Raw genomic sequence first — 20,780 nt, 5'->3', positions numbered from 1 at the left:
ATCCACTTCCTCCTCTTCCAAAACGTAAGATTTCTTTTTATGATGTACCCGTTTCAATGCGACTGTGTATTCTTTAATCATATATAATTGGACTTCAGCTTCATTACGCTGAATAAAAATTAAAATTTGATTGTCCTCCCCCTTCCCAAAAAGAGTAAAAAATATTGGAATGGCAATGTTTTTTCCGTGGTTATACAATAAGGGACAAACGCGTAAAATGGAACATTCCAATTCCTTCCTTTTATTTTTATTTTTGACTGCGTACCACCTGTGAGGCGTTCAGGGGCAGTCGTGACTTTCTGTTCTTTGACGTTGACTCTCTCTCTCTTTCTCTTCCAGCTCCTCCCTCAGCACAATCCCCTCCCACGTGTTATTTTCCGGATCTGTTCGCTTCCTTTGCCATCATTCATTGCTGCCCACGAAAAAAAATGACAGTAAATATATTTCCGTCGTCATACGGATTGTAAAATTGCGGCTTCCTTGACCCCCCCCCCTCCACCCTTCTTTTTTTTTATTTGTTTATGCACGATCGTGTCCACTCACTGCTGTGAAAGAGATTAAATCTGGATGGAATACTGATTACTTCTTCTTCAAGTCACGCTCGTTTGTGGATTTAACTGGAACAAGAACAGGTAAGAGCCGCAAAAGAGTACATTAAAGAGTGTCGTTGGGCTTGATAGTTTTCAAGGAAAAGTTGCAGATTTTCTTCATAGCGCCAGTGCCGTTTTGCGCTTTCCTTTACACATTTAACTTTGTTGCTCTTCCGCTTTTGTGTTGTCTCATTTTCTGTTGGGAATTGGACCGTTCCTTTTATGTCTAACATCACGTATACTGCGTTCTTTTATGCACATGCGTGGCGCCTCGAGATACGAGTTAAATATTTTGGCGTGAACACGCTTGTAGCCCCACTCATTAAAAAAAAACAACATATTTTCCTATTTACATAAATAATATTCTGTCTCAGAAACCGCCCCCCCAAAAAAATATATTTATATTTTTAGGGTTCAGAATGCAAACGAATTCCACTCTATAAAGTTTTACTTTATAAAAACATTAATAACGTGAATCCAATATAGATCATAAAACACTAAACAGCATGTGCATTATGATTTAATGGTGCAATCCAATCAGTGTGCCGCTCCCTCTGGTGTACCAGCAATGGCCACCAGGGGGTAGTATTGCATGATACAGTCATGCACACACGTAGAAGAATCGCCTTCTTCTACTGCTACTCAGTGAAGTGCTGCAATATCAGCTGATTTTCAAAGAGGATAAACAATGTCTTCCATTGAGGCTTGATAAGTTATTTGTGTAAAAGTGCTGTGCCTCCATTTGTATTCAAATTATCATTGTAAAGCGTTTTAAAAGCACAACAATCATCCGAAAAGCTGTCCGAATGACGGCTCTTACCTCGAAAAATTCGTTAGTCGGGTCAGTCGTATCGTTGGCGCCACTTTGTTACAATTTTACAGTGGAAATTTACAAGCTTACTCTCAAAAGATTGACTCGTTAAACCAACAAAATACATCTTTGTTCATGTAAAGATGAAATAATTTTTTAGAACACAGCTAACGTTACAATTTCGGGGTTCTGTAAAAAAAAAAAAAATGTGAATTTATTTTCATAACATTGACACGTTTTCTGAAAACCAAACAGCAGGTTAATTCCTTTACATTTAGGGATAATCATGGTAGCACGCTAAGCTAAAAGTTTGAGAACCCCTACACTAAATTTCAAGATTGTTGGAGCTTCACGGCGTATTTTGAGAAAAGTTAACATGTCACGAAAATTGGGTCCTCGGTAATATGGAAGGCTTCTTGGTAGTCTCGGTGTTCTACGGCTTTCCTTCGACCTAATTAGCCTTTTTTGGCTAACCAAGTCCAATAAAAAAATCCTTCATGTTACCAGAACTGAAAAAATGTCAAGCTCACACGACCAGTTTTTATTCTACAAGCCAAATTTTGAGGAAAAACCCCGCCATAATCCAACCTGTAAATCGTGTCCTCCACACGTTTTGTGAGTACCAAAATGGCGGCCAAGTGCCTTCAACCAATCGACATACCGCTCGATTTTTAGATCAGTGGGTGCTGATTTTCATAGAGAATAAAGAATATCTTCCGGTGAGGCTTGATATGTTATCTATGTGAATGTGTTGTTCCACCATTTGTATTCAAATTCTTGTTGTAAAAGCACAACAATCATCCGAAAAGCTGTCCGAATGACGGCTCTTATCTCGAAAAATTTGTCAACCGGGTCACTCGTGTCGTAGGTGCCACTATATTACAATTTTATAGTGGAAATTTACAAGTTTACTCTCAAAGGATTGACTCGTTATATCAACAATATACATAATTTTTCATGTAAAAATTGGGGGGGGGGGCAGCTAATGTTACAATTTCAGGGGTCTGTAAAAATTTATTGTCATAAACATTTTCTGCAAATTAAGCAACATGTAAATTCCCATGACATTTAGGGGTAATCATGGTAGCATGCTAAAATTTTGAGAAGCCCTGCGCTGAATTTTGAGATTATTGGAGCGTTCCATTTGCATTGTAATTCATTCTTGCCCTCGTTTCAGAGGGTCACACACTCCACCACCATTGCACGCCGTGTTGCCACAACTTGCCTCCACACAGGTGTACACATTCCCAAAGGAAGTACAGTACTGTGTTGCAGTGCTCTTTGGCTGACTTAACAGTGAAACCAGTCATGACACGCTCACGCTCAAGGCTGTAGACTCTGCACTAGTCTATCTAGTTTTTTTATTTAATATCGACACAGATGATCAAGCAAACGGGCGTGGACACACACCTTATGAATATGCAACAGCACATAGGCCCATGTTTTCCTAAAATATGAGTTTATATTCACACAGAGTGTGCATGAATCTGCAAGACCCGCCGAGCGCAGAAGCGTCGTCGCTCCGTACTTTGTTGTCTGCATTTAATGCGACGGGTCAGGTGAGCAAACAAAACCTGCTGCTTTAACGAGCAGGGAGGATTACCGATACTTAACCTAATTACTCTCCAAAGTCCCTCCCTCCCTACCTGACTTTCAATCCTACTTATGATTCTTGGCTCATGCGCCGTGTGCCTTTTTAATCAATCACCTGTCATTCACATTACCGGCAATTTCAATTCAAAGAGTTCCCAGCGCTACTTGTATACTAGCTAGTACTGTTGAGGAGCCTCATGTGGAGATCCTTTGTTTGTGTTGACTAAATGAATATAGATGTTTATGAAACATGGGTTCCTGATTTTATACATGCTGGATGACATCTTTTTTTCATCTAGTATACACGATTACACACTCCTTTTATAGTCAGATATTTGTACATGTACATTGAAGAAAATAAGTATTTGAACACCCTGCTATATTGCAAGTTCTCCCACGTAGAAATCATGGAGGGGTCTGATTTTTTTTCTTCGTAGGCGCATGTCCACTGTGAGAGAGAGAATCTAAAAAGAAAAATCCAGAAATCACAATGTATGATTTTTTTTTTTTAACGATTTATTTGTGTGATACAGCTGCAAATAAGTATTTGAACACCTGTCTATCAGCGAGAGTTCTGACCCTCAAAGACCTGTTAGTGCGCCTTTAAAAGTCCACCTCCACCTGATGTATTATCCTGAATCAGAAACACCTGTGTGAGGTCTTTTGCTGGATAAAGACACCTGTCCACCCCATGCAATCAGTAAAACTCAAACTTGTAACCTGGCCAAGACCAAAGTGCTCTCCAAAGACACCAGAGACAAAATTGTACGACTCCACACGGCTGAAAAGGGCTACAGACAAATTGCCAAGCAGCTTGGTGAAAAAATGTCCACTGCTGGAGCAATCATTAGAAAATGGAAAAAGCTAAACGTGACAGTCAATCTAAATCGGAGTGGAGCCCCGTGGAAGATATCACCTCATGGGGTCTCAATGATCCTTAGAAAGGTGAGGAATCAGTCCAGGACTACACGACAGGTCTTGGTCAATGACCTGAAAAGAGCAGGGATCACCGTTTCCAAGGTGGCTGTTGGTAATACACAAAGACGTCATGGTATGAAATCACGCATGGCACGGAAGATTCCCCTTCCTAAACCAGCAACTTGTCAAGACCCGTCTTAAGTTTTCCAATGACCATTTGGATGATACAGAGGAGTCATGGGAGAAGGTTTTGTGGTCAGATGAGACCAAATTTGAACTTTTCAATCGTAATTCCACTAACCGTGTTTTGAGGGAGACGAATGATTAGTTCCATCCCAAGAACACCATCCCTACTGTGAAGCTTTGGGGGTGTCTTTCTGCACATGGGACAGGACGACGGCACTGTATAAAGGGGAAGATGACCGCGGCAATGTAGTGTGAGATTTTGGGAAACAACCTCTTTCCCTCAGTCAGAACACTGAAGATGGGTCCTGGCTGGGTCTTTCAACATGACAATGACCTGAAGCACACAGCCAGGAAAAACAAGAAGTGGCTCCGTAAGAAGCATATCAAGGTTCTGGCGTGGCGTAGCCAGTCTCCAGACTTAAGCCCAATAGAAAATCTTTGGAACTCTGTTTCTCTCAGCGACAACCCAGAAACCTGTCTGATCTAGAGAAGATCTGTGTGGTGGAGTGGGCCAAAATCACTCCTGCAGTGTGTGCAAACCTGGTGAACGAGTACAGGAAACATTTGACCTCTGTAATTGCAGACAAAGGCCACTGTACCAAATTTTAACAATGGTTTTCTCAGGTGTTCAAATACTTATTTGTAGCTGTATCGCACAAATAAATCATTTAAAAAAATCATACATTGTGGTTTCTGGATTTTTCTTTTGAGATGATCTCTCTCACAGTGGACATGCACCTACAGTGAAAATTTCAAACCCCTCCATGATTTCTAAGTGGGAGAACTTCCAATATAGCAGTGTGTTCAAATACTTATTTTCTTCACTGTATGGTTAAGTAGAAAATTACAAGACGACAAATAATACAAATAAACAAATACAGCTATATTGAAAGATGCGGAGGTAAGTAGAATGTTAGCTAGCTAGAAAGTAAAACAAAGGTAAAGCTAGCCATTATTTTAGCACATTTGCTAAGATAGCTAGCCTGCTCTCATTCACAAGGGAAATTCACTAAAGTAGTTTACTAGTAAGATTTAATGGCATAGAAGTTGGTCAAATGTGGCACTGGAGTCATAAAACGTGACTAGTACGACACATTCATTCTACTAGTGCGCTTAATTGTCTTACATGTGAGGACAAAACTAAAATGAGATTTTTTTTTTTTTTACCAAGTAATTCTGAATTAACTTTGGCTCATTAACACATTCAAACGGCACTATCACAGTCCCAGCTCGCTACATGGTCTCCGCACTATTAGCGGATACTAGGGAGCGATTCGAAGCACGGACTTTGCGTTGAGGGAGTGACGGCAGCAACTGGGGAGCGTTTTCACGATGTCACGTGCAGACCCTGAAATGGGCCCGCATGTGGCCACCCCCCCCCCCCCACCACCACCAACCCCCTGAGTCAAGTTTGTATCGATCCGAATGGAAGATGAGATGAAAGGGGGGAAAAACTGGACATCGTATGCGCTGTTATTATTTTTTTTTATTTTTGATAAGTCAATGTGCCTTTGTTCTTTCCTTTTGGAGGTGGATGTTCAAATTCAATTTCCTCCTCCCCCTTCTCCATCTCCACTGCAGTGTTCTCCTCCGACGTCGTCTTATCTTCATGCTCTCTAGCTTTCACACACAAATATACACAAAAACACGCTGCCTTACATCCCCCCCCCCCCCCGGCTTCCTCCGTCTGTGTCTGCCACCCTCAGACGCTCAGACATGACAAGATCTCCTCCAAAACGCCGTCGCCCTCCTCCTGCGAGCTCCTTTCATTTCCACGCAGAATCAGAATCGGCTTTGTCGGCCGAGCATGTAACGACACACACGAGGAATTTGTCGCCGGTATTCGGTGCCGCCCGAGTACGGCAATGCAGTCGACAGTCGGAAATTTACGGTATACGTATTGCAGCGCACCCTCTCGAAATTGTCCGTTTTAAACCAAAAAAAAAATTAAAAAAAATAGGTTTTTACAATGTCATGCAAGTCCAATTTCGTCCAACTAAACCGCAGTAATATTTATTGTTCCCGCAGAGCAAATAGAGTACATACCTGTTAGTATTGCTGTACACTTTTACATGTGAATGTGTTTGCGTGCGTTTCTATGTGGTAAAGTATCAGTTGCTTGAAAACATGATCATTTCCAGTAGCCCGTCTATGGCATTTCACAGGCTATTATTAGTTTTAAAATACAACCGCTGTCCCTTCCAGTTACATATTTATGAATTTTTATTCAAATATAAAAAAAAATTGCGTTATGACGCACCCACAAAGAATTCTGGCATCGATGACGTATATTGGTATGTCTTTGCTCCCCTCTCTTATTTTACAAATATTAATTGTTGAAGCTCGTGTCGCACACTTGCGAATTCCAGTGTCATCTTCTCAGTAGTCACGTTATCGCTTTTTACTTCCTTGTGGAGTCCTTATATACAATATACCGTATAATACGTATTAATTTCCGGCCTATAAGCTGCGACTTTTTTCACACGCTTTCAACCCTGCTGTTTATGCGGTGATGCGGCTAATTTGTGCATTTTTTTTTCTAGCGGTAACAAGGGGCACTCTAGCGGAAAAGGTAAGAGTGAGACCGGTGGAATATATGTGGCGAGGAAATTACTTTTACCGGTCCGGCCCTTTTAGCGCTGTGCTAGCTTGTTACTGCTGAGTCTCAGTGATTTTTACCAGTAATTTTTTTTTTTTAAACCACCCCTGTTAACGTGGTGGCGCTAGCGTTAGCATTAGTGCGGCCGCACGAGCATTAAACTCTGTGAACCGTCTTTCTTGGTAAATATCTTGTTTCAATGTCGGTTTCAACGTGGGCACTTACGGCTTTTACACGGCCGCAGCCTATGTATGTACCAAATGGTATTTCCTTTACAAATGTACTCGGTGAGGCTTATAACCAGGTACGCTCTGTATACCGGGAATTACGGTACCTCTGGTGTAACTCACCAAAGCCGCAGAAGCTGTGTTGTGTCCAGCTTTGATCTTTGCCTGCAGGTGGGTAGGGCAGACCAGTGGTATATATGTGCCGAGGAAGTGACTTTTACCGGTATTTTTTTTTTTTTAAGCCAGCCCTGTTAGCTCCGCGCTAGCGATAGCACTGCACTAGTGTGTTTCTACTGTGTTACTGCCTCATCTCAGTGATTTATTTATTTATTTATTTTAACCGGCTCTGTTAGTGCTGTCCTAAGCTAAGGTATTAAAACTTTGAAAACTCTCTATGTATACCATCTTTCTTTGTAATTATCTCGCGTTTCAGTGTGGGCAGTTGCGGCTTTTACATGGCTGCGGTATATGTATGAACCAAATGGTATTTCCTTTACAAATGTACTGGGTGAGGGTTATAAAGCAGGTGAGCTCTGTCGGCCGGAAATTGCGGTATACAATTTAAAGAAACGACGTCAGGGGGTGCTTTCGGTACAGAGCGCTGATTTTCCGTGCCATTGGCCGCTCATTTGCGACTTCCGGCTCGTTGAAGCGTCGGATTGGCTGCCGTGGCAGGTGGTCAGTAGTCTCCCTGCCGTCTTCCATCTTTGCACCTCTTTTCCACCGTCCTCGTTAGTGTCTGTCTCTTGGGTGTTAATCATCGGCGCGGCCTCTTTTCAAGGACGCCGCCTGTCTCGCCGTGTGTGTGATTCATGTCCAGTTAGTCCGTGGCTGTGTTGGGAATGAGCGAATCATTCCCAACACAGCAACTGGAAAGATTAATACCTAAATAAGATTTGTTCAGTTGTATTTAAATTTTCATGTGCTTATTATAATGTATAATTGATGAAAAAAAGCCCCCCCCCATACACAGAAATCCCTTTGAAGAGATTGGGGAGTTGGGAACGATGAATGACTTTCTAAAAACATACAGTAATAACATAATTCAATAGAAACAAATTTTGTGAACCATAATTTCATGATTATAATACCCTTTGGCATTCTGGGTCTTCTCGTCTTTGCACTTTGTCTACCAGGGGGCAGTACATCAGACATTAATTTAAAAAAAACTAACCCTGTATGATGCAGCAATAGTGACTTTACACAGAAGACAAAAGAATAGATGCCTATTCTATTGTCTGTCTACATGTGTTGCTGCACCATTTGTGTTCAAATATCCATTCCTTTAAAAAGTTATAATTGCTGCTACATGTATGCTAGTTTTGTTAGTCTGTCTATGGAGCTGTGTTTCATGCATTCGCATTAATTTACTAAAGGCAAAGTTGTGTGATTGTTTTACATACTCAACATGTAAATGAAACAAGTAGAACAAATTCCCTTGGAGAGACTTTTTTTTTTTTTTTTTACCATTTTTAAGTACAAATTTGCTTGAAATAACAGAAAATTGTTTAAAAACAATATTTTACGTGATGAATTTTATTTTTCATTTAGTCAGGTTAGTTTTGACTTCAAATAAGAAATATTCTTGGTAAGATTGAGATTTTGGAGTATGCATGTTTAAATGTGAATATTTCTCATTGAATTCTGAATGAAGGCTTAATTATGCTATGAAAACACTAATGGCGTACTTAAAACATGTAAATGCCCAAAGGAATTACATTTCTGACACATTCCTGTTAAATTGGGTATTCCCCCCCCCCCAAAAAAAACTTGATGTAGTGGCAGCGACATAACCCAAATTTGTACGCAAGTCCGAACACACATTGTATATGTTTTCCCAATGCTAATGTAGTCTGAAAGCAATAATTACAGTAAATATTTGTATGAAAAACACAAACTGCACTGTAGGGTGGTGCCTTCAGGTAGCACTAGTAAACTGTACTCTCAAAATTTTGCATGTTGCTGCTGTCGTAAACCGAAAACCCCCCTAGCAAATTTTTGAGAAATCTGTCCATGACCCACCCAAAATGGCTCCACGGCCCACTTTTGGGTCCCGATTCTCCGGTTGAGAATCGCTGCACTGGCGTATACATTAGCGGCGAGGGATTGATTCGAAACGCAGCCAATGACTTTCCGCTTCGAGGAGAAGTTGAAGTGACGTCTCTGTCCATCCACTCCCTCTCTCTCTCTCTCGCTCTCTCTCTCTCTCTCTCTCTCTGATGCATCATTTAATCAAGAACTACAGTAGCTCGCCCTTTCCTGTTCATTGCTGCCTCCCTCCCTCCATCGTCACTGCTCCGGCTGCTCCCCTCCCCTGTTTGTTTGTCGTCGATCGCTTCTTTCCTTCCCTTCCTGCCTCGTGGTCCTCATCAGCCGCCCTCCTCCGCCTCGTCCTCCTCCTACGCCTTCAGCTCCACACAATCTTCCTGGTCGTGCTACGTTCCTTCTATGTCAACCGTTGTGTGTTTCTTTTTTCTTTTTCTTTTTTTTTTTCCCAGCCAAGCAGATGACGATGTTGGGGGAAAAGGATGGAAAAGAGGCTAAAGTAAGAGGAGGAAGTGGAACTCGGAAGTGAGGAGGAGTCATCATCTGATGGTGGGTTTTTTTTGTTTTGTTTTTTGTTTTTTTTGCTGGATGAGGGCGGCACAGTGCCCGTTGGACTGGAATGCAGGCTTCATTTTTTTAAGCTCCACCTTTTTTTGTCTTGGACATTTCAAGGACGCTGACCTGCTAAGTCACTACTTCTCGGGATAAGCGTGCGCTGCAGTGACTGCCTCTGCCTCCAGCATGTTGACGTGAATGGTACAACGACACAGGGTGGGCCTGGCACTGGTACCCCCCCCTCCCCTCCAAGTCCCCTCCTCCTGCTTTTCCTCCACTCCCCACCATGCCACACTGATGTCCTCACTGTAGTTTATTTTTCCCCATGGACATTCAACCCTGCTATCTCACCCCAGTTAAACTTCAGCTGCTACTTTTCCCGGGAAGAGTAAATAAAGCACAGCAAGCGAAAAGGAGCGATTCGGAAATCTTCCGCTGGAGGTATCCCACACGTGCATCACCATTAGTCACCCTGACGACAGTTTTCCAGCCGTTGCTGTTCTTGCTCCAGTGCTTCTACGCAGTCATGGCGGTCAGCATGAGCGTGGGGAGAGACACCAAATGGCTGACCCTGGAAGTGTGCCGCGAGTTCCAAAGAGGTACCTGCTCGCGCTCGGACGCCGACTGCAAGTTTGCGCACCCCTCGCGCAGCTGCCATGTGGACAACGGCAGAGTCATCGCCTGCTTCGACTCCCTGAAGGTAACCAGCGGCTGTCTGGCGGTTTCTTTATTTGGACACGTTGCGCCACCGTGTCGGGTTCGCTGACCCACGGGCCAGCAAAATATTTGAGCAACGTGCAATACATAAAACCCTCGCCGCATTCACGCTTCAACATTCACGGATTTACCTAGTCACGCTTATTTTGTTACGTATCCTTCGTTATTCATTGAATAAATCCACTTTTTGCTCTTTTTGTGCAAATGTACTACTTTGGCTCCATCTTGGTGCCAGGTAACTATGTTGAAGTGAGTTACGGAGCTTCAGTTACAGTACACAAAAGTAGCGCTTTGCTGCCAAGGAACTATGTTGAAGTGTGATATGGAGTGTTATTTACCTAAAAGTAGTGCTTTACCACCATTGTTACCAGAATTATGTTGAAGTGAGATGAGGAGCTTCATTTACACATTTGTGGTTTGACCACCATCTTGTGGGATCTTGGTGCCAGGGAACTACGTTGTAGTGAGTTAAGTTTCATTTTCCACCCATAAGTAAAATTTTGGCTCGCAACACAAAGCACAAAAAATCGATCAAGCAACGGCTCGTTACTCAAATAAAATTCCAGGTTAGGTCACTCGTAAGTCAAGGTGTCAGTGTACCTTCAACCCGCTAATTTTCATAAACCACTCCCTGTGCCTTCATGAGCAGCACAATAAAACAGGTTCCCCTGGAATTGTTCCAGACTAACGCGACAGCTCGAATATGGATCCCCTCCAAAGATGTGGCACCTTAGGGTGTGTCTTTTTGTTCGCACGCCGACTTGTTACCGTCTGCCCGATGAATTTGTCGGAGGTATGCTGTGCGATCCGAGGAGAGCCTCCTTAAAGGGGAAATCCACTGGTTTGCATTAACAATGTATCCAATAGGTCATGTAATATGTACCCTATTTTGACAATGTGATGCTAAATCCTCTCTCATTAAATAGTGTTTGGAGAAGATTATCGAGTATGAATTTTCAGGGGCGCTGCCATTTTCGAGAGTCACATTATGTACGTGGCCATATGTGACCTGTACTGTGCCGTTCCAAACGCTGGATTACGTGGGACACCACTGTGGCTCTAATTAATGTTGAATATTCGGATGGTTCTTTGGGCGGGAATGACGCAGAGCCTGACGAGCGAGCTCCGGCGGCGGGCCGCCAGCCGAGCTTTCGGGCGGCGGAGGCCTTTAGCCGAGCTTTGGCGTTGGTGGAGGCCTTTAGCTTAGCTTCGGCGTCTGGGGCTAACAAACCGGGCGGCGGCAAGCCACGGGCCAAGCTTTCAGGTGGCGGAGGCTTTTAGCCGAGCTTCGGTGGTGGCGGAGGCCTTTAGTCTAGCTTCGGCGTCCATGGCTAACAGCCTCCGCCGCCTGGAACCTCGGCTCACGGGGGCCGCCGGAGCTCGCTCGTCAGACTCTACGTCATACCCGTCCGAAGAACCATCCGCGGGTGCCGGTCCGGAGCTCCCGGGGGCCTTTGTTTACACACTTACAGGTATGTCGCGCGTAGGCCTCCGAGTAGTCAGACTCTGCGTCATTGCACCCGAAGAACCATCTGAATATTCAACATTAATTACAGCCACAGGTTCAAATCTGTATGAAAGTATTCCTCCGTCTTCCTGATCAATCGATACTGCTATTTCTTCATCAGATGAGGATAAATCCGAGAAATCAGCGCTGGGCATAAATGGTGTCCCATGTAATCGAGGCTTTGTCGCGGCACTTAACACGTCTCATCCGCGCACGTAGGTCATGTGACTCGCGAAAATGGCAGCGCCCCTGAAAATTCATACTCGATAATCTTCTCAAAACACTATTAAATGAGAGAGGATTTAACATCACATTATCAAAATAGAGTACATATTACATGACCTATTGGATACATTGTTAATGCAAACCAGTGGATTTCCCCTTTAAATACATGGTAAAATCATTTGTTGTTTTTTTTTTTTCCTAAATGCAATTAATTTGTTTGAAGGTAAGGGCTGAGAAAACGTGAAAAGACTGAAAAATGTAGTTCTGATTTATTGCGATCTACTGTAGCATTAAACTCCTTTTCAACATCTCAATTGTCCAGATTTTCTGGGCGTGGCTACAACGGTGGCCTGGTGACGCAAGCAGCGAGCACCTAGCATGAGTCGGCCCTCCCCAACTCCATAAGCACACTTATTACAGGAGTAATTTGCCCCTTCCATATTGATGATAAAATACTTCTTCTCTGAAATGTTTTATATTATTTAGGCGAGAGTTTCTCTGCCGTGTGCAGCGTGGGAGCCAGGGCCACTATACTTTCACTTGCTAGTCTGCCACATAGATGCCAGCGTTAGCGAAATTCCATGAGTAAGTCTAGCCCCCCTCTTCGACGATCAGGTGCTTAGTCGGTGGTCAGACGATCAGGAAACTCCCATCGGCAATTCTAAACATTTCGGGGTGCTGTCGATTTACTTTCGGTTTTCCACTATTCTTGGCAAGGTCGGGCTCAAATCCCCTATGAATGGAAATAGAAAGTGAATTTCCCAAAGAGTTTTTATCGTTTCTCCCAATAATGTGCGCCGCTCAAAGGTGTGTCCTCAACATCACCGCAGCGGCGCTTCTGACTCACACCCGTTTTCTGCACGACCACAACCCAAACCGTCGGAAAATGTTGCTTTACCGCCTGCAGACTTTCAATGAAGCTTTGTGCTCCCAAGTTTCAGGTCACACTTGATGTAATTTTCACATCAAGGTTTAAGGTTCAATCTTTATTTGTCTCCCGAAGGACAAATTTGGGACAGTAGCATGCAGCTACACGAACAATCGTACGTCGACATCATATAGTGTAGAAACACCGCGTGGACATTACCTTGGTGCGTGGGTGTGCAAGGGCCACAATCAAGTTGTAAAATGAACAGATCTGGTATCTGGATCAGGTCTGGTAATTTGTAGATGAGGTTTAAAGAAAAAAAAAAAAAAAAAAGAAAATGTGAAAAAAATTCTACATTTTTATTATAAAATACATTGTTGCAATGAAATCAAATGTAATTTTAAAATGTTTAATATATTGATTTTATGATTTTTTGGCATTTTTATTATGCATTTAATACTCATTATTTTCTTATTTACAATAAATCAGTAGTATATTCATTATTTAATGCACAAGTTGAATTTGTCAAATTTATACATTTATTTTTATTAACCAATTGTAAGTGAAAGTGGCTAAATTAATGCAATGAAATAATGTTGTAATATACAGGTGTAAAACTTGAGGGCTGGGGGCCAGATCCGGCCCGCCACATTATTTTATGTGGCCCACAGAGGCAAATCACGTGTGTCAACTTCCATGAGTCTTGTGAAAATCTGCAAGTAAAATTTCTAATTTTTAATGATAACGTTGAGATATTGCAAGCAAATGTGAATAGTTGAAAAACGCATTCCCCTCAATTTCTGAATCCAACGCAAGCTCATAAATTTTGTGTGCAATATGACAATACTATTAAATGTTTTTATGGTTTCACAGTCATAAGGGCCCTCTGAGGGAAACTGTAACTACAATGTGGCCCGTCACAAAAATTAGTTTGACACCCCTGTTTTAATAGAATGCTCATTTTTAATACCTGTATATGAGTTATAATACATTTAATTGAGAGGAGAGGTAGAAGAGGGTGTAATTACAACATTTTAATTCTGTGCAACTGATGTCCAAGTTCAAATTAAGTACATTTGTTTAAAGGACATTTTTCAGTGTAGTTACATGGCGCCAAGATGCCACAAAATGGTGGCTTTAGACTACATTTGTGTCAAGGAAACTCCTAAATTCTAACTTTATTGACCAATATTTGAACAAATTAAATATCTTAAATATATGTAGAATTGTGCATCTTGAATTTAAAAAATTTGAGATGAAGATTAAAAAATAAAATGTTAGCTAATAGTCTTCTAGCCTAATGCTAACATTTAAATGCCATAGATGGCCTAACAGAAATTAGCATAGATTTATAAACCTTAAAACTGAGCAGTAACGCATACAACAATACTCACAGACATATTAATTTGATTGATTTATCATATTGACCCTCGCAGGTCGTGAGGTCCTCTGGCGCCACCCTCTTACTTAGTCCTAAAACTCCAACAAAATCCTCCAGAGAGGCTACATTTAGCCACTCCAATTGTATCTTTGCGAGGTGTTGGGTTTCCTGCCACAAAAATACAAAGTGTGACCCAGACATGATGGTTTGTGCACCAGCTAATCCGGCAGCCACAGTTTCCCTGCTTATTGAGTTTGAATTTATTATTGGTCCATTTTTCTGCATTATGTCCTTCAGAGCAGCAGGGAGATGGAGAAGGGAGAATAGACGGGGGCCTAGCAACAGCACGGGAGCGAGTAGCCATTGGTTAGTTTGATCTTCCTGAGTGTCACAGCTGTTTTTAGCACCGAGCAACAGTCTGCCTCGGTTATTGGTGACATCGAGGGCAGGAAGAGGCCTGCTGCCGTTTTGTGCCAAAGGCCAGGGGGACGCCTCGAGGTCACGTGTGACTGTCGCAAGCTCCTAGGTCATGATGGTTAGGTCGAGAGAGAGAACGACTTCCAAGTTGGTGCCTCTGGAAGGTCATGCCCTCGAGCCACAGTGGTGCCTTGAGATAAGGGTGACTCGACTTAGGAGTTTAAAGATAAATAGAAGATAGCTTCATTAGCCTGGGATATGTTCCGAACCGCCGCAATCGGTGAAGTTTTGTTACATATCCATCCATCCATTTTCTTATCCTCAAGAGGGTCGCGGGGAGTGCTGGAGCCTATCCCAGCTGTCAACGGGCAGGAGGCGGGGCACACCCTAAACTGGTTGCCAGCCAATCGCAGGGCACATGGAGACAAACAGTCGCACTCACAATCACACCTTGGGGCAATTTCGAGTGTCCAATTAATGTTCCATGTTTTTGGGATGTGGGAGGAAACCGGAGTGCTCGGAGTAAACCCACGCAGGCACGGGGAGAACATGCAAACTCCACATAGGCGGGATCGAACCCGGGATCTCAGAACTGTGAGGCCAACCCTTTACCAGCCCTCCGTTACATACAGTGGTGCCTTGGTTCTCGAAAACGATCCGTTCCAGAAGGGCTCGTTCGAAAACCAAAGCCCAGTTTCCCATTACAATGAATGGAAAATGAAAAAATGCGTTCCAAACATAAAAAATATTTTTTAAGCGATTTTTTTTTTTTTTTTTTTTTTTTTTTTTTTTTTAAGCTTTTCCTGATAATAATAGTAGAATAATGCATAGTAGAAATACATGTATAGTTTAAATACTTCATATAATTAAATCATTTAAAAATATTTATTTTTTGCTTAAATTGTATGCTCAACTCTGCCTCCAGCCTTGTAAACCTTTTTTTTATTAACAAAAGTGCGGAATAACTTTAAACAAGCAATAATCAGGGGGATAAAAAACAAATTGTTTTTTATCTGCAAAGAAAGCGCGTAACGTAAAAAAATAAAAATTAACTTGCAACTAGAGATAGGGTTAATGGAGCAAAAGAAAAAAGCAATGCAAAACAACAGTTTCAAATGTCTTCGGTGGCAAAGAATTTTTAAGCACTTTTCTGAAGTGGCTCATAACATCATTAAAATTTTGCAGTGCAGTGCAACATTCAGCTTTATTCAGGTGATGAAGTTCTACAAAATTATGGATGCCGTTCCATTTAGCGCAGATAGCTTTAATATCGGCACATCGAGACATCCTTCCGGCCTCATCACACGACATCTCCTCCGTCCTCGCCAACACTATCCAGATTCGTGCTCGGCTATCAAATCCTTCTTGAAATCGACAGTTTTATGCACCACTTTCCTTTTTTCAGCACCAGCAGTTCCACTTGCCTTCTTTGGCGCCATGATCGCGGGTTAGTGTTGCTCAATTTGAAGGAAAAAAAAAGTCACTACAATACTGGGAAACGTCCCCGAGCAGAGGAATGTGTGAGTCAACTGGTTGGCGCGCGGTCGCGCGTGTTACGTCTTTTCCGTGGTTTTTTTTTTCGAAAGCACAATAACAAATCGTCGTAGATCCGCTTGTCGGGATGTTCGAATACCGATTTTCGTTCGAAAACCAAAGCAACAAAAAACCTCTACATTTTCGTTCGAAAACCGATTTGTACAAAAACCAAGACGTTCGAAAACCGAGGTACCACTGTATTAAAAAAAATATGTATTTTTTCGATACTTTTTTAGATACACCATTTACCAAAGCACATTACAACATTAAAACGTGCTTTTTCAAAGTATTCCTTTCTTGGTCTCATTTTCACACTGTCAAGACTGCCGCGTAGCATCACTACGAGGAGAAGGAAAACAAGTCATCTGCACAGTTCTAAAATATATTTGTTACCCCAAGGTTGGTGTATACTGTAAAATTGACAACGTAAAATAAAAGAGATTCAATCATCCATCCATCTTCTTTGCCACTTATCCTCACAAGGGAGTGCTGGAGCCAATCCCAGCTCTCAACGGGCAGGAGGCGGGGTACACCCTGAACTGGTCGCCACCCAATCGCAGGGCACATCGAGACAGTCGCGCTCCTAATCCCACCTAGGGGCAATTTAGAGTGTCCAATTAATGTTGGGTGTTTTGGGGATGTGGGAAGAAACCGGAGTGCCTGGAGAAAACCCACACAGGCACGGGGAGAACATGCAAACTCCACACATTGAACCTGGGTCCTCAGAACTGTGAGGCCAACGCTTTTTACCAGCTGCGCCACCGTGCCGCCAGATTCAAATATTGCATAGTAAAATTTACCTTGACGGATGTCTGCTTGCTTTTTCAAACGTATAACATAAAACATCATAAAGGGCCATTGAAAATTAGCTAATATTTTATGGTAATTCAAGTCTTTTTTTTTTTTTTTTAATTTCCAGTTTAAATGTACTGAAAAACAGATTTAAAATTTTGTAGGTATTTATATTGTATATTTAAACAACAAAATCAACAAAACCATGTAATAACATATGTCATCTAGCTTAATGCTAACATAAAAAGTGAAATGCCCTAGGGAGGATAACAGACATTAGCATAGATGTTACGGTAAATACTCAATACGCCTTCAAACAACTGCTAATTTACACACATGAAGCAGCATGTAGCAACTGTTACTGCACTTAGTAGGGGACCTTCTCTGCCTTTTCTTCTTGCTCTTAATTCCACTGCCAGTCTTCCAGTAGACCGCAGTGCTGCCTGGCATTTTGTGGTGTAATGTGGTACTACACCTAAGGCACGCCACTCTAGTTTTGGACCGGCATCAAAATCAGCTTTATTGGCCAAGTGTGTAACGACACACAAGGAATTTGTCTCCGGCAGTCCGTGCCGCCCTGGTACGTCATTCAGAACAAAGAACAAACAAACGCACAAGAACAAAGAACAAGAGACATTCAGCTAACAGGAATGATTCTTTATTAGAATCACAGATGTGCTCTCCATCCGGATCCACAGGGAGAACATGCAATCTCCACACAGGCGGAGCCGGGATTTGAACCCCGGTCCTCAGTACTGTGAGGCCGGCACGCTAAACAGTTGCTCTCAGTTTCTGCTGGTTGAAATAAGAAAATGTTTTACCTAAAACAGAAGTGTATGAATTAATTTTTTTAGTGGGTTAACTCTGGGAATCCCTGTTATACTGCTTCAGCTTTATTTATTTTTTAATAATTATTTACTTTTGTTTTGTTTTTTACAAAAAAGGTAGCATACCATTACAGTTTTTGCTTGGTCATGTCACATTCTCCCCATTTTTTCTGTGGACGCTTTTGGTGGAGAGATGATGTTCGTGGGTGGGGCTTAATGACAAAGCGCGGGGCTGGCGGAAGCTACGCAGAGGTAATTTTTAACAGCCCTTCTGCAGGGGGGCGGGGGGCAAGGGGGGGGTTAATGGCAACCGCAGTCTCCCACACCCCACATGCCCACCCCGCCCTCCCGGCTGACCTGCGGTGCTCCTGCACCAACAAGGAGCCAGGACACTCCTTTTTAAGACATTATCGCACAAGTAATATCACAGCTACTAATGCTAATCATTTCAGATATGTGGAATTGCTTCAGCCGCGAGATGCGAGTGACCTGGCTTACAAATTTTAATAGATATGGAACAAATTTCTGCTTGGACTTATGAGTAAAAAAATTAAGGTACGAGTGACAGTGAACTCCATTAATGTCATAATAAGCAGCAGTTTGACAGTGAAAAATTCATTTTTAAAAAGAGGTTTCAAGATGGTTTATGCCATGCCCGGTTCAAATCTACTGTCAAACCCAACAAAAAAAAAAAATGATTGAAATTTTTGTATTGAAAAAAAAAAAAACCACAACTTTGCTTTAAATTCCGGTTAGCTTAATGCTAACAAACGATGTGGTGTCGTTGCGTCGTAAACATTTAGCAACAGACGTAGACCGATTATAACAATATTGAAAGGCAACTATTTTTTTCTTCTGCAAAGAAGGACACATTATTTTAATTTGTAACCGTCTCCATGAATTGCCCAGCTGCTCCCAGGTGGGCAATCTGTGGAGCCACCAGAAGGAGCACTGCGATGTCCATTGAATGTCACCCGAAAAAAAAAAAAAAAGTGGCAAAAACTGTAATTTCTTTCCACTATTTTATTGTCAATCCATCCATTCTCAGTACCGCTGATTCTGTTTAGGGTTGTGGGCGGCTGGAACCTGTCTTAACTGATTTGGGGCGAAAAGCGGACCATACCTCGAACTTGTTGCCTGTCAGTCGCAGGGCACATATAGACAATGCACAACCAATCACACACACGCACACCATCACTGAGTACACAATATTATGGAATGCTATTTTTTTTTTAACAACGCTAACCCTTAAACAGCGTATAATAAATTATTAGATTATTAGTAGGTTGGAACGATTTAAATGAATTTCAATGCATTTCAATGGGGACAGATGATTTGAGATACAAGTGCTTGTCAGCGTATGAGCCTGGTCATGGAACAAATTTACCTTTACAGGATAAAAAACAGAATATTCTCTGTTCATTATCATAGGGTTACATGAACATTAATGATAATGAAGAAGGAATTTACAAAATCGAAGGTTGGCTGTAAGTCGAACTTAAATACATCCATCCATCCATTTTCTTAGCCGCTTATCCTCACGAGGGTCACGGGATTTCTCCAGCTTATCCCAGCTGTCAACGGGCAGGAGGCGGGGTACACCCTGAACTGGTTGCCAGCCAATCACAGGGCACATGGAGACAGACTACAGTCGCACTCACAATCACACCTCGGGGCAATTTGGAGTGTCCAATTAACGTTGCGTGTTTTTGGGGATGTGGGAGGAAACCGGAGTGCCCGGAGGAAACCCACGCAGGCACGGGGAGAACATGCCAACTCCACGCAGGCGGGTCCGGGATTTAACCCGGGACCTCAGAACTGTGAGGCCAATGCTTTACCAGCTGATCCACCAAGTTGCCAACTTAAATACAGTTAGAGAAAATATATTTTGTCATAATGCTGACATTGACTTACAAGTTCCTCAATTTACGAGTGTGTCGCAAATAGTGAACTTGAGGTGGTGAGACTTGACCATGTGTTTCCACACGCCAGCTTTATCTCTTGTCACTCGTGTTTTGTTCAACTTGTGACTGGTGAAAATTCCAAAACTGCTGCAAATACATATTAAACATAACGGCTGTATATTATTAAAGACTTTTTACCACTCTATTTTACTGTAGTTCATGTATAAAAACATACAGTAACAAGGTTTTCTCCCTGCATAACAATGCAAAGACGGAAAATGCAGAACACAACAATATGAACTAACAACGTAATAACATTATCCTTGCTCATTGTTCTGCGGGGAAACGTATGTTGCTACCCTCTAGTGGAGAGTTCTGAAATACTCGTATCCCAAATTTTGTTGGTATTTCATGAGCAAAAAAAAAAAATTGATCAAATGACATGACCGGTACAATGGATCCGCTGATTAAAGCGTTGGCCTCACAGTTCTAAGGACCCGGGTTTGATCCCGGCCACGCCTGTATGGAGCTTGCATGTTTTTTCCCCGTGCCTGTGTGTTTTTTTTCCGGGCACTCCGGTTTTCTCCCACATGCAACATTAATTGGACACTCTAAATTGTCCCTAGGTGTGATTGTGAGTGCGATTGGTTGTTCGTTTCTATGTGCCCTGCGATTGGCTGGCAACCAGTTCAGGGTGTACCCTGCCTCCTGCCCGTTGACAGCTGGGATAGGCTCCCGCACTCCCCGCAACCCTCGTGAGGATAAGCGGCAAAGAAAATGGATGGTTGGATGGATGGGCATGACATGAAAATCAATGACAGGTAACTCCTCGTTTTGCGGGTACTGATTGGTGCAAATATGAGTGTGAACTCATCTATATGTGCCCGGCGATTGGCTGGCGACCAGTCCAGGCGTACCCCACGCCTCGCCCTCAAGTTAGCTGAGTCACGGCTCACCTGTGATCCGAAGTGTAAGAGAAAATGGACGGATGGATATTTTTATTGCACAATAGTATTACGTGTCGATGATTTGCTGAGACAGAAGATCGCCAAGCGCGTCTGACCATTTACAGTTTTCGAGA

General features: G+C 42.5%; 1 protein-coding gene across 7 annotated transcripts in view; it reads left to right on the top strand.

The window, feature by feature from the left end:
* mbnl3 (muscleblind-like splicing regulator 3) overlaps nt 1–20,780 on the top strand; it is a 44,933-nt gene that overhangs the window by 13,098 nt on the left and 11,055 nt on the right. The window contains exons 2-6 of one of the 7 annotated variants that reach the window (XM_061834736.1): nt 340–632; nt 9,423–9,519; nt 9,643–9,726; nt 9,882–9,966; nt 10,037–10,225. In XM_061834736.1, coding sequence (XP_061690720.1) covers nt 10,052–10,225 — 174 coding nt within the window. In that variant the 5' untranslated portion in view covers nt 340–632; nt 9,423–9,519; nt 9,643–9,726; nt 9,882–9,966; nt 10,037–10,051. Of the gene's footprint in view, nt 1–339; nt 633–6,641; nt 6,671–9,422; nt 9,520–9,642; nt 10,226–20,780 lie in introns of all 7 variants that reach the window. The other 6 variants (XM_061834734.1, XM_061834731.1, XM_061834737.1 and 3 more) reach the window with 6 other exon arrangements.

This window comes from Syngnathoides biaculeatus, chromosome 11 (assembly GCF_019802595.1).
Source record: "Syngnathoides biaculeatus isolate LvHL_M chromosome 11, ASM1980259v1, whole genome shotgun sequence".
Classification (NCBI taxonomy): Eukaryota; Metazoa; Chordata; class Actinopteri; order Syngnathiformes; family Syngnathidae; genus Syngnathoides; species Syngnathoides biaculeatus.
This window is presented reverse-complemented; position numbering and strand designations above follow the sequence as displayed.